Source organism: Drosophila serrata, unplaced genomic scaffold (genome assembly GCF_035046125.1).
Source record: "Drosophila serrata isolate PLE 108 unplaced genomic scaffold, ASM3504612v1 contig_241, whole genome shotgun sequence".
Lineage (NCBI taxonomy): Eukaryota > Metazoa > Arthropoda > Insecta > Diptera > Drosophilidae > Drosophila > Drosophila serrata.
Genome location: NW_028257139.1, coordinates 774,287 through 788,824, shown reverse-complemented (window position 1 = coordinate 788,824; position 14,538 = coordinate 774,287). Strand labels below are relative to the sequence as shown.

At 39.5% G+C, this 14,538-nt stretch overlaps 1 protein-coding gene and 1 long non-coding RNA gene across 18 annotated transcripts in view; one reads left to right on the top strand and one right to left on the bottom strand.

Moving 5' to 3' along the window:
- Positions 1 to 14,538, bottom strand: part of LOC147643870 (uncharacterized) — a 64,596-nt gene that overhangs the window by 11,384 nt on the left and 38,674 nt on the right. The window contains exon 4 of one of the 2 annotated variants that reach the window (XR_015271397.1): positions 11,081 to 11,116. The exons of the other annotated variant lie outside the window; for it this stretch is intronic. This is a non-coding gene — a long non-coding RNA (uncharacterized LOC147643870). The remainder of the gene's footprint in view (positions 1 to 11,080; positions 11,117 to 14,538) is intronic. 2 annotated transcript variants of the gene reach the window in all.
- Positions 1 to 14,538, top strand: part of GluClalpha (glycine receptor alpha 1) — a 70,191-nt gene that overhangs the window by 36,308 nt on the left and 19,345 nt on the right. For 15 of the 16 annotated variants that reach the window (XM_020958577.2, XM_086831716.1, XM_086831713.1 and 12 more), the window contains exon 2: positions 13,660 to 13,820. In XM_020958577.2, the coding sequence (XP_020814236.1) occupies positions 13,759 to 13,820 (62 nt within the window). In that variant the 5' untranslated portion in view covers positions 13,660 to 13,758. Of the gene's footprint in view, positions 1 to 5,874; positions 5,993 to 13,659; positions 13,821 to 14,538 lie in introns of those variants that run through there. The other variant, XM_086831712.1, reaches the window with a different exon arrangement.

The window sequence follows — 14,538 nt, the reverse complement described above, 5'->3', positions numbered from 1 at the left end:
TGTCATTAAAAAGCAGAAAGAAATATGTATAAATTTAGTGAGGATATAAAAGCTTAATATCTTAACAATAAGTTTTAGAGGAAGAGTAGTTAAAACTATTGCTAAAATTAAAACAGAAAACATTATACAAATATATATAACAAAAATAGAAACAGCATTAAAAGTATATTAAGAAAACCCAGGAATAATACATATTTCATTTACTGCTAATATATATAACAAAATTATCAAGTGTCTTTAAAAAAGACAGAATATAAACCTATACAAAAATATATACAACAAAAATAGAAATTGCAATAAATGGCTTTTTTTAGGATTTCCAGAAATAATCTTCCATTTCCTGTTAATATATTTGTAGTTTTCCTTCTCAGAAATGTGAATAGTTCACTAAGAACCAGCTATAAATAATTTCAAGGTAATTTTGTAACCATCAACACAGTAAATTTAGTCCTCAAAGTAATAAGGATTCTTGGAATATACCATAGCCTAAGCTGTGTCTGCCTCGAACACTGTGCCTGCTGATTGCATTTCCTGGAATTAGAAAGTTTTCCTAGAAAATCATTCTGCATTTTCCCTCCCTCTCCCCCCCCCCATCTCTGACAGCTGTCATTTTGCTGCATTCCCTTTTCTGTCCCGCCCATTCCCCGCAAAGTCACGTAAATAAAGCCAGCAAATGGGCTACAAGAGCTCGCACATGGGAGCGTCTGCTGATTTATTTGCCACATTTGTGTGTGCTAGCTGGGTCTTGCCACTATTTTTTGTCTAGTTTTTTTTTGCACCAGCAGCTGCAACCAATATTATACACACTTTATGTGCATATTTTTATGCGGCATGCTCGTTGTTATGGCATTTGCCGTTGTTGTTTGCTCGTTTGCTCTGGTCGGTCGCCTGCCATTTGCCTTTGCCGGTTTTTACGACTCGAATTTGTCGTCTGCCTTCGGGGGCGGGAACTTTAATTGAATAAGTTTTAAGCGGATTTTGAAGAGAGAGGGAGAGAGAGCTGCTCCACTATATATCCTTGCGGTACCACGGGGCGTATGTGTAATGCTTAATTGAAATATGCAAAACGCTAAAGCAACCTGAGCAAGCTCAGCGATTTTTGCATAACAAATGCCGCGAGCAGCAGCAACAGCTGAAACAAAAGGTGTTGCAATTTGATTGCAGGAGCCGAGATTTGCATTCATAATGGGGGGGAATTGCTTGTAAATAAATTATGACCAGAGCTTGGCTCACCCAGCTTGGCCCAAAAGGCAGGCAGACAGTCACCGTCACAGGTGGCCTTAATGCTCCCTAAAAGTTGTACAAATTTACGGCTTGATTATAGTTGGATTATATTTCCGCCTTGATTCGGTTCGTTTTTCACTTCCGTATCCAGAGGTTCAGAGGTTGCATTACAAAATGAAATGCCATCCGATAAATTGATTTCTGCTGTCAATATTTTTGCGAAAATTAACAAATGGAATGCCGGATACAGAGTACTCAATAATTCAGGGCTTGCGATTGCAACCTTTCGGATCGATAAGAATATATATATATTTCCCGTTTAATTTACTCGCTTAATGGCTGATAAACCAATTTAATAATTGCCCCAAGGGGGCACCACCAAGGCGGGGCGGAGGCGGGGGCGTGGCCAGTGGATCATCATACCCTGTGCAGCGGCCACAAACGACTTCATCTCGAACGGAAGTCGTTCCCCCCTCTGCGTGTGGGAGAAATCCTTTTGAACATTTTTACATAAAAATCAACTCTGGTACCTTTGAGGCGCCGGGGACCTGAACCGGCACTGGCACACACAGTCAGTTTCGGGGGAAGGAAACTCACGTTGAAATGTAATTTCATGGCACACAAGTTTTTAATTAAATTTCATGGCAAAAAGAGCTTCAGCTTCAGCCGGTAGTAGTGGGAAGAGTCGCTGGCGAAGGCCTTTTAACATGCAATCAACAAACCACTCTGGCATGCATATAGGGCAGCCATACACCAGAGCGTATTATATATACACATATATATAATATATATAATATACGAATGCCGCACAAAACTGCAGCCTTAATGCGTTTTTCAAGTGGCAGCCAAGCAGCAGCAGCAGTTGCAGCATCAACCCATTCGTGGAGGGTTGGATGACTGGACCCGCTTTCTCCGGGTCTCCGGGTCTCCGGGTCCGGCGGCAATCATCGTCACATAATTTTATTAAGCTCTTGGCCCAGACACCGCCGCCAGCCGGAGTTGGTTCAAGAACCCCTTTTTCTGGTCCTCCTGCTCCTCACAGACTCCACTCTTGGGTCCCATTTTGTGGTTGGCCACATGCTGCCGGTTATTGGCCATCAAGGGGTTTCAAATAACTCTGGCTGTCAAACTGTTTATACGGATATTACGATTTTATGTATATAGTCTCCTTGGTGAGGGGAATCAAAAGAGGATATGCAAAGGAGGTCTTCTTGAAAGCAAATTCCGATTTTAGGAAATACAAACGGATTCGTGAAAAGTAAACTTGCACACGTTGAAAACTTTTAAGAAAACTCTAGAATTTCCCCGGAAACTTTAGTTCTCAGAAATGCACACACAATGTTTGCCAGCTTTTTAATTGCTTTGAGAGATCAGGTTTCCTTTTAGTTACGTTTGTTTCGAGCATATTATTCGTTTGCTTTGAAATTCTGTGTGTTTGCTGAGAGAAAAGAATATGAAACTATTTTTTTTTTCTTAAAATCAACTTTTCCTTCAACTCTTACTGAAAATGCTTTTAAAACCAGCTTTCTTGCCGTTTTCCTGATCAGGTTGCCTTTTTGAAATGAACTCCTTTTGATTTAATTACTCTTTGTCTGAAAATCCAAGTTTATTTTTGCTCTCCTTTCAGAGTTTGCATTTATATATTCTTTAGAGGGACTTTTCCTGCTATCTTTTTCCATTGGTTTCCCTTTGAGCTGAGCTCCTTGGTGGCAATTAGTACTGGCTGTATTTTTTCCCCGAGTTTTTCTCTCCATTCCCCTGCCTGCCTGCACTTGTCAATTGATATTTATTTCATTAGCCTGGCAAATCAAACAAAAATGCTTGTCAAGAGCTGGCTGACTGCCTGCCAGCCAGGAGACATTTGACTCTGTTTATTGTAAACAAGAGACAATCGATGTGGCCTCGGGTATCCCCTTATTTCACCCACAAACCCCCCCACTATACACACACACACACACACTCACACACCACTCACACACACAGATATCTAATGCAATTCGCTGTTGGCGCAATTGCTGTTGTTGTTGGCCATAGTTCTTAGACAGACGACAGCACACATTACGTATACGTAATATACACACATGCATGCGGGCGAACTGGCAAAACCCCCCTTTTGCCGCGCGAAACGGGGCGTGGCTCCAAAGGGGAGGGCGGCGCAACAAGTTATGTCGCCGCAATTAGTTGGCCTTGCCCCTCCGCAAAATTTCTTGGCACTAATGCCAAAACCTAACCAAAGGCAGCCAGACAACCGACAGCCGCGAGTATGTGCCAGAGTGTGTGTATGTGGTGATGGTGTGTGCCAGTGTGTGCCTTGTGCAATTGATGAGACTCATGGGTAAACACTCGCAAATTCAATGATATTTATAATAAACCACAAAAGCTACTTATAATTCACACAGAACAGGCAGAGCGGGCAGTGTTTTTGAGCGGGCCTAATTATAGCGACAAAATAGTTGACAAAATTTATAATATATTAGATATTATAATACATTTAAGGGGGCTTACGGAGAAATAGAAAGAACTTTAAAGGGGATTATCAAGCATTTCAAATAAATAAAATAAATTGTTATAAGTTTCAACAAATTATAAAAGGTTTTAAGGCGGATTTAGTTTGCATCTAAACTTGGTTTAATTATATTTTACTTTGAGATTGCAGGTTTTAGAAAAGGGTGGAATAATTGTGTTTTAAATAAGAAAGGAAACTAATTTCAGAAACTGATTTCAATCGATCATAACAAATCTGAAAATGCAATTAACTTAATTTTGTAAAGTTTTCTGTGTGGGGTTTTATACGGACACCATCATATTTCGCTTTAATACTTAGGAAATGTAACATTTTATGAATTTGTAATAATGTAAATTATATGATTTTATCCCTTAAAAACCTAATTCAAATTCAGTTACATTTTTTGTTTTTTAATTTCAAATTAAATTAAATTATTTGCAAATTAAAATATATATATTATCAATCATTGATTTTTTGTCCTTTGTATACCTCCAAGAAAACATAAAATATGAGTTTTTTAGGTATATTAAATCATATTTTTATATGCAAATTTTTTTCGGTAAATTCTAGTTTTTCAAAATATCATAGCTAAGTTAGAAATGGATTATTTTCAATTCAGATATCTGTTCTAAGCTAGTTTTTATAAGGCTAATAAATCAGCTTACTGAGTTTTAACATTTAAAAGACTAAATTTTTTGCCAAATTTTGTCAATTTTAATGATGTAACCCCTTATAAAATTTAGAAATTTTGTGAAAAATTTGTAAAAATTTATTTTTGTACGGGACATTGCCAGATCGATTCAGCTGTTGATGCTGATAAATAGTATATATGGTTTATAGGGTCAAAAATGAATCTGCTGACTTTCACTGTATTACAAAGCTTCTAACAACTAACATTATAATTCCCTAAAAAACTATAAGCATTTATATTTAATGAAATACTTAAATTGCTTTAAAACTATACCAAAAACACACACTTCAAGACCCTTAAATTCATTTATGCTAAACAATATTCCATATGAAATGAAAATATGTAAATGGCAATATATCAAACTCTCATAACACATTTTCAGTGATATAATTTAATAACTACAAAAATATAAAAAATAAACACACACACTTTAAGACCCTTAAACTCATTTACAACTTGCTAAACAATATTCCATATTAAATGAAAATATGTAAATGACAATATTTCAAACTCCCATAGATATACAGACATTTTGTGTGCCTGAGAGCCACATACCCCCATTTTCGCCCAGCCCCATTCCCTAATTCTAATAAGCAGGAACTCAAATATTTGCCAGCAATGCTTTGCTTTAGCCAATTTGAAATCACGGTGTGCACATGTTATTTGTGAAAGTACATTCTTGGCAAATAACTCGTTGAATATTTATAGTCAGCCGGCGGCGACCTTCACTTTGACACCCCGCCCACAACTCGGCACCTACAGTCCCCTCCGCCCCCAGTTGGTTGGGTCGTGTGAGAAAATTTGATTGCATGCATTATGCAAATGTATAAATATTTAGCAAATTGTTTGGTCAGTGCTGACACTATGTTTATAATAAAATATCTTGTAGTTTCTGCCCGGCACCTCCTTTGCTCCTCTTGTGCATACGTGCTGTGGAAATTTATGTGGCAATTATCAACACTCTGGAGGGAGCCAGCCAGGCTTCGACCCGAAAATATTCATTAAAATTTCCATTGTTTGCTTGGGAGATTTTTCACTATTCACTGTTTTCCCCTTGGTCGACCGTTCGGCCATTCCGTGTCCCTTTTGTTTGGTGTGTGGCTTATCGCAAGTGCAATGTGTCTTCGGTGTCTCTTGTGTAAATTTAGAAATTTATGGTTATTTAAAAATTCATCCCGCACACATCACAGTCTCGGGGATAGTTCGTTCGTGTTCGTGTGGCCAGCAAAATATGAATAAATTATCGTGTCCATTGTTGGCCAGACTCTGGGAAAAGTAACTGAATTGGGCCCGGGCCAAGTGGAGAAAGAAGTTTTGTTTCGCTCGTAAGACTTTGGCCACAAGCAACACGGATAAGGACACACCAGTCTAAAAACAACACACACACACACCCAAATAGAAACAAAATTGAAGTGGAGTGGAGTGTAGTTCACGGATACACACCCAGGGTATTGTCTTAACTGGAACTCGAACCCCGAACCCTTAAACATGCTGTTGACATGGCTTTTGTCATTTTCTGGTTATGGCCAGGCGGACAAAGGCAGGAAACTCCATTCGAAAAGGAAAGAGAGGTAAGAGTGGGGAGACTGGACAAACTTTGGCCACAGTTTGTGCCATGTTGTTGATGCCTCTGTATCAAATTTTAAAGTGTTGAGGACGAGGCGAGGATTTGGCCACATTCTGCACATTCAAGTGGCGAGAAATGATTTTAAATATTTTTCAACTGCATGCATTTTAATTGGAATTCACAAACGTGTGGGGCATACAAAATGCTTTTGCTTTTGTGGATTATGAAAATTATTTGGTGGCATTAGTTTCGGGGCTGTTGGTAAATTAATTTAAATGAGCGCCGTTGGGTATTTTTTAATCAACACGGATTGAATTTTGTGGATTTTGCCATTTTATTGGCATTTCCCTGATGTTGCAGGTTTAATTTGCGGGAATGTCCACTATGGAATCGTGTGTAAAACACATTTTTCTGAATAATATGCATTTATTAATTACAACAAGCTTCGTTTCCACTTATTCGCATTCCCTGAATTTTGTATTTATTCACATTTTCCGCGGAAGTTTCCCGATATTATTTTTACCTGTATTTGTAGTATTTCAGAGGAATATCTTTCTGATATGCATTTGTTAATTAAAACAAACTGCTCTTCAACTTATTCGCATTCCCTGAATTCCGTCTCGTATTGAGATTTCCCGGAAGTGGAAAGTTTCATCAGTTTACCGATTTTATTTTAGCCCTTCTCGTTCACCTTTTCCTGTTATCTTTTTTTCTCGGTTTTTCTCCTCGATCTTCTTCCCTGCCCTTGTAATTGACTTGAATGTTTACTCAGTTGAGCTTTATGCCATTTCTGTAATTAATAACAAACCCGGCCAGCATCCCCCTCTGCAGCCTCTGCCACAGTCCCCTCTCTCTCTCTCTGTCAACCCTCCTGAATGATTAATGAAGCTAAAAATGTCAACTTTTACCCCAGCCTCTCGACCATCAAAGGTGAGGGGGAGCGAAGTTTTTGCACCTGGTCAGGGTTCCGCATCAATTATGCATTAATCAACACTAAATACATTTAAGTTGATATTAATTTCCTACGGCAATTAATTAGCGGAAGTGGATCTCCGGATGCCTCCTGCCTCCTGCATCAGACTTTGTGGGCAAAAAAAAAAAATAATAGCACACATAAATCGGTCCAAAGTTGCAACAATTTCAATTTGCAGCGTTAACTCGCAACAAGCGCAGCGCTCAAAAACTTTAGCCGTAAACAACAAAGAGTTGTTGACGTTACGGCGGAAAAAGTAAAGAAAAGCGGAGGAAAGGAGCTTGCCACGTTGCCATCATTGAAGCAAACCGAAAGCAATAAGCAGTTGCCACTGGGCCATAAAACAAACAGCCAGCTGAACCATGGAGCACCCCCTAAAAACCCTACCAACCCTACCCAAACCCACCCATCTCCTCGATCCAATCCACTCACTCTGCTGCAGTCTGTGAAAATGCAATCAAGTCGCTGCAGCTGCAGCTTAAATCGCTGGCGACACCAGCAGCGGCAGCAGCGGCAAGAGGCAACAAAAAGTGTCAATTGACAATGAAACCGAAATGGGATGGCATTGGGGCCAAGCGGGGGGGTGTTGCAAGTCACTCTGCGAGTGGCGAGTGAGTCAGCAGGACATAAAATCCTCGCCCCGGTAAGTGAGTCTGCTTTCGGTTAACGATTTGGCCATTTGGCCAAGCACTTCCATCCGCCACCTATACACACAGTGGCAATATCAGTCTTACTATCGAGGTATCAGCTGCCACTGGGGGCGTATACGCAATGTGAGCTATTCTTTTTTCGGCTTGCAAAAAGTTTGGCTCTCCCACCGGAGTGTTTCATCTTGGCTAGCCTTTGCTTTTTGGCCAACTTAATTGAAATGCGAAATGAAAGATTTTCCCAGCAGAAAGTTATTACGTACAACTCCCATTACCCATCAACTAAATTGAAAGGCACTCGTTCTCGTTCTCGTTCTCTTATGGAAAAGTTTGCCATAGATGATCAATGGCCAATAAATGATTAAGGACCAAACAAGCAAATGTTTTCTGATTTTTTGGCCAATCAATATACTTGTATATATATTATCAAGATGTGTGTCTGCCAGCAAACAAGATTTGCACGAAAATAACTTTGAACACAAAGTGGGAAAACTTGAAGTTCATATTACTTTTTCAACTTGATTCCCAGTCCTCTGTCCGTCTGACTCTAAATTAAATTGTACGGCCAGCTATAGTGATTATACTGCATTTATTTCTGGGGTATGACGTGTCTGCTGAACATTTTACTGGCCAACTGTGAGAAGGAGGAATATGGCAACATTAAAATGCACTTTGACAGGCGTCGGATAGCTCAGTTGGTTGGCCTCTAGTTTGCACAATGTTTAGGCAATTATTTACTTTGGTTGCCACGCACACAGTAGCAGCAGCTTGGATATACGGGGGACTGACATGAGGTCCTGAATTGAGCCCCCAAAAAGCTTATCTTGACAGCCATTAAATGGCCGCAAAGCGCTGGAATATGTGATTTATGTATGTGAATTTAGCGGTGCGCTTGTGTGTGTGTGTGTTGGTTTTTAACAGACTGGGTGTGTGTGTGTGCGTGTGTGTGTGTGTGCGTGCGTGTGCATTTTTAAGGGGGTTCCCCGAATACGATAGAGGGAGCAAAAGATATGGGACATAGCATGACTGTTAAAAAGGGGAGACTTCTAATCGCGCTTATCTGCCCCGACTCTTGCCACACCCACAACCTAACCCCTCCCCTCCCCCTGTCTATCAACTTTATCGCCTTCGGGGTGCCGTTTAGTTTATTGACCCATCCGAAACCGAATATGTAGGTGTGAGCCGACTCATGTAATGGCCAATTTGTTGGCGGCAATAAATCCAGCAAATTATTGGCCAATTTTCATGCAAGTTAATTTCCAGTTAAAGTTCAGATTTCACCCACAAATACACACACCAGTGCACACATCGAACACGGCACACGGTACATCCTATAAATAGCTCAGACATATAGGGTCCTTTTTTGATAGATGAGTCCCGACGCCTCTCCTTCTTCGGTTCTAATAATAGAAGAAGCACACACAGACACACATCCCGCCAGAAGAACCCCAGCACTGTTGCTAGCTTTCATTAATATTTTCACTGGGTCGCCCCAAACAATGTATTGACATTTCAATTAATTATGAGTGCGAACCAGAAGGGGGTGGAGAGACGAGAAGCTGGACGCAGGCTGTGACCTTTGGCTCCTCTCAGCCAAGTGATACGAGAGAGCCTGACATTTGCGAGATGGAAGCGGAAAGTTTGCAAAAGTTTTCGCATTTGATGCGGAAAATATATATACATATATTTCTATAGGAAGAAAGAAAGTTTTCTGGAATTATTAAAATACAGTAACAGAATTCTGGATAGAATATAATATATATATAGGTTTTTTGTATTTATATATTTAAGATATATAAATAGCTGAAATTAACGTATTTTTCATTAGTTTTACTTGTTTTCTGTATATCAAATAAGTCAAGGAGGGTTTTATTACTCTTATAAAAGCAAGATGAAGCCGAATATTAAGTAAAATAATATCAAAATGAGTAATTCATAATAAATTTCTTTTAAAAAACGTATTTTTCTCTGGTATTATTGATATATATTGTTTAAAAATGTTTATATATATTAGCATATATTACTTTCCTTATGGATTACTAGAAAAGCTAATATAATTGAGTCTTCCCTTTCATATCAAGGCAACCAAAACCTGGTAAAGAGTGTGTTTCTTGCTTCAACCAATCCCATATGCAACGCACTTTGACCTTTCACTCTCTCCCTTGTTTATCCTGCATCATCAATTCAGTGACCCAAACGTGTCAACAGCTGCAGCCGCCCACAGAATTTTCTTTACCCTGTAATCCAACAACATTGGAAAACCATTTCTACTTTAGGCTACTGGGTATTCAGGTTAAGACTAGTGAAAATAACTCTTAAAGGTTTTGAGATACATCTTTTTATTAATATTTCTCAGACTTTTACTAGCTCTATTAATTTGTTTTTATGTATAAAAATAAATGCATAAACCAAGCAACTGAGAGAGCAGCTTGCTTTCCAAAACACACACACTCGCTGTGTGTTCAATGTTTATCAAACTGACTCTTAAATGTTAAAGTTAAGTCTCCAGACTCAGGTGAGCTTTATGCAAATCCTGGCGCTGCAAAAAAAAATCAGAGAAACACACACACAGGCACACCCATAGGGGAAAGAGTCCTAAACGGCAAAATGCTACTAAGCCCACTTACTTACAATTTAGCAGGAAAATAAAGCGAACGAGAGACAGGAAGAGATAGAGAGAGGGAGAGAGAGAGAGAGCAGAATCATATTGCGAAAACGAGAGTGTAAAATTTTTTGCATACATAAAATGAGGAGCAAAATGTAAGGGCAGCGAAATAAAACAACAGCAAACAAGCAACGGCAACAACATCTACCATCAGCTATGGCTATGGCGATGGCGGCAACAAAATGAATCCAGCTTTATGGCACGCACACACTCACACACACTCGCACACACACACACACAGACGCGCACAACACTTGACTTTATTCAGCCGCCATGGCAAGTGCCTTAATAGTGTGCGGGAGCAGTGGGGTGTGTGTGTGTGTGAGAGTGTGTGTGAGTGCGGACTACTTTCTTGTGCGGGCGGCACAAAATCCAATCAACATAACGAGCTACAAGCGCCGCTGAGCGGCATAAAACGCAAAAAAAAAACACATATATATATGTATATATACGACTGTGTGCGGGATGTGATTGTATAGCTCCCGAGTGTGTGAGTGTGTGTGATGGCACATACGCACATACAGCTCTTTTGGCCAAAACACTGTGAGAAATTATGCTGCCAACGGGATAAAGAAGATAACGCTATAAGCCAGGACCCAGATCTAAGCCCCATAAATCCCCCTTAGAGAAAAATCTCTTTCAAGCCGCAAAAAAATAAATGAATAAATCTAAAAATATACCTCTGAATATGACCAAGAATTAGGGTCGAAAATCAGCATCCTTTTGAGTCAAAATTTTGGAAAAATAAGAGAGATCCAAGGGACTTGTTTAAGAAAGTAAAAAATTAACTTTAATAGGTAAACTTACCAGGAGTTACTCTTTGAAATCCATCCATAAGATTATCTATAAATTAAAAATATAAATAAGTTTAAAATATAAATTTAGGTTTCCAGACTCAGGCTTTCTCCTGAAACTAGTAACAGATTAAATTATTCCCAATCCAGATCTTAATCTTAATCTAAGCAAATCAATAAGATATTTTCCCTTTTGAGCTCTTTTATACCTTAATTTATGTTCTTCCCCATTCATAGACAGAAAATGGAAAAGGACTGCTATAAATTCCTCATACAAAACCGCTTTCCATCTCAAATAGTTACCAAATATTTATATGTTGAGTAACTATTTTTTCACAGTTTTTTTCGACGTTCATTCAACCCACGAAGCTTGGCAACAACAAGCGGCTAAAACAGCTCAAAGCTTCGAGCTGAGGTAGACAAGCGCCCAAGTGCTGTTGTTTTTATTATTGTTGCTTTTTGTTGTTGTTGTTGGTGGTGGAACAGTAAAAACATTGCCAAGCTCAAAAGTGTGTCGACTTGACACAAACACACAAGCAACACAACACACACGACACACACGCAGAAGCAAATGAAATAAAAGTAAACCCATTTACACCGCACACGGAAAAAAGGGGGGAGGTTGGAGGGGGTTTTTGGCGCCAACTGCTTGGCAAGCTGCAAATGTGGGACATTTGGCAGTCGCAGTCGCATTGTTAACTTTCTTTGACAGCGGGCCAAAAACAAAACAAAAAAAAAAAGAAAATACAGAAAAAAACAGGGAACCCCCGGGTGCATGTCCTCAACTCAACGCCGATGTAGGTGCAGCAGCAACAGCAACAACTGCAACAACAGCAGCAGCTGCAACTGCAACTGCAGCATGTATTTATGGCACAAAATTGCAAGCACAGCAGCAGCAAATTAACACAGCACGAATGCAAATTCAAGCGGCCAGGCCAGCCTGTTGCCATTTTCATACCCATTTCCATTTCCATATCCATTCGGATTTCCAATGGCATTTGCATACCCCAAGCCCAACCTCAAGCCCCAAGCCCCAATCCGAATCCCAAACCCAATCCATTCCCGTTCCCATTTCGACAAATTGATTATTTGCATGGCGATCCAGCTGGCTGGCCACATGGCAACAACGATGGCAGCTCGCCTCGGTCAGGGCCATGCCAATGCTCGATGTTCTGGGGGCAGCGGCACATCCTTGGGAAGGGAGTGCCAAAAATAGGCGTGGCAGCGCACCACATGCAACACTTATCGCCACATGGACAGCACGTCGGGCCAGTGGAGTGGAGAAAAATGCTTATAAAGGATTAATTCGATTCCAATATTCGCATACGCACTTTGCATTTGCCATTCAGTGAGCTCTGGCATTTTGCATCTACGGCCTACCAAAAGCTGGTCATCAGAGATATATATACATATATAAATGAATGTGTGTGTGCATCTGGAATATTGCCGGTCATTGTTGGCATTGTTTTAAATGGGCAAACCATAATGATTGTTTCGAAATGAAAGTGAGCAGCAGAGCGTGAGAGGGTATACATAGTGCCAAGGGTCTGTAGCCTGAGGCATCCTGCAAGCCATAGATAAGCATATTCAATGCAGGAGATTATTTATTTTAAGTGCCTTAAGCTTGTGAATAATTTAACAGGGGAGTAAAGTTTAATTAAGTGAATTCATTTGATTATGCTTATGTGTCTTATGTATGATGGGGATAATCTTATTTAACAATAGATAAAACAATGCATTGAAGGGGTCTTGAAATAATAATAATAATAATCATAAGAAAGGGGAAAATGTTATTATCTCAGTGTCAGTTATATGTATTTGGAACAAATGGAATAATTAACTACAAACAAAAACGTCTTCTATAACTAGAAAGATAAAGAATTAATAAGATTTCAATCAAATACCAGCATTCCATTTGCTAAAACCATTGATCTAAATATTAGATTAAATATTGAATGAATGAAAAATCAAAGAGGAACTTAATCTTCCTAAAGATCTCTTAATGTAATTTATACAATTTCTATATGACAATAAATTATACAAAACATCAAAAGAGCATACATCTGGCAACGTTCACACCTTAAAAAAAAGGAAACAGTCTTTTGTAGCCCAGCTGCGATTGCAATTTGCATTTTTCATGAATGGCCCGCAGGCTGCAGGCAATTTAATGGATTCCCTGGGCAACAGCTTTAAGCGGCATTACGGTGTCAAGACCTTTTAAATTTTTCAATTTCCCATTGGGATCACATCGCAGATTTAATTGCATTTATGGCCACACTTTGCATTCGGAAGGCCCCATTAACAGACAGAGGCTGCCATGAAGACACTGTGTTCTATGCAGATTGAGATGCAATTCGATGCACCGAGCGACACAGATTGGCCAAATGGCATGTTAATTGGGCTAATACGATTTCAAATTTAATTTAACACGCCGCACACACGGCGTCGAATCAGAGCCAGGCATGTGTGTGTGTGGTGTGTGTGGGAATTAGTGAATGAGCACTGATTTTGGGGGAGAGATGAGATTAAACCACTATGATTATCTATTGAGATGGAATTCAGATTAATGTTTTGTAACATTATTGCTTACAGCTCGCAGCCAGCTAAGAGGAAGGACCTAGGAGAAAAGAGCAACGAATCAGGACGCAGGACACGCAGACACACCAGGAGGACACCATCACATTCCCCAACATGGGCAGCGGACACTATTTCTGGGCGATCCTATACTTTGCCAGCCTGTGCAGTGCTTCACTGTAAGTACTCCTTAATGCCTGAACTATCCAGATCCGAGTCACACAGAATACACTCGCCACTCGCATACAGTAGCTGCAATATTTAAACCATCACGCTTCACAAATTGTGTCTCTCGCGTCACTTTACCATTTATTTTCCACTTACTTTTAACTTTACTTAATTTTAATTCCGCGCGGCTCTTGTTTCGCGTGTTTCACACTGCACTTGGCCGGAAAGTGGCATTCAAGCTGCGATTTACATACAATTGTCGTTAATTTGGCCCAGCCACGCCCAGTTATGAAACAGCGATGCCGATTTACATATATATTACGTATAAGCCACTTCATATGTCTATACACTGAGGTTTAAAAACCATTGCGTATTATTAAACAAGGAATAAAATGTAGTTCAATAACTGAACTTTAATAAAAGAAATCAATTCTGGAAGAGAGATTTCTCTAAAGATTTCTTATTAAATAATTTGTAAAAACTTCCCTATTTTTGTTTTACAGTGTATATATGTATCGGTTTATACAGAAGTAGTTTTAGTAGCTTCCAGCTGTAGTTTGCTTTTCAGTTGTCGCTGATTTACGCCCACAACTTTAGTCACATACTTGAATTTGCATATCCTGTCTCACTTATACACACACTCACAGACATACACTCGCCACGAGGACACCTCATTAAAATGTAATTAATTTTCGTGTAATTTTTTGTCGGAGCATAAATTTTGGAATT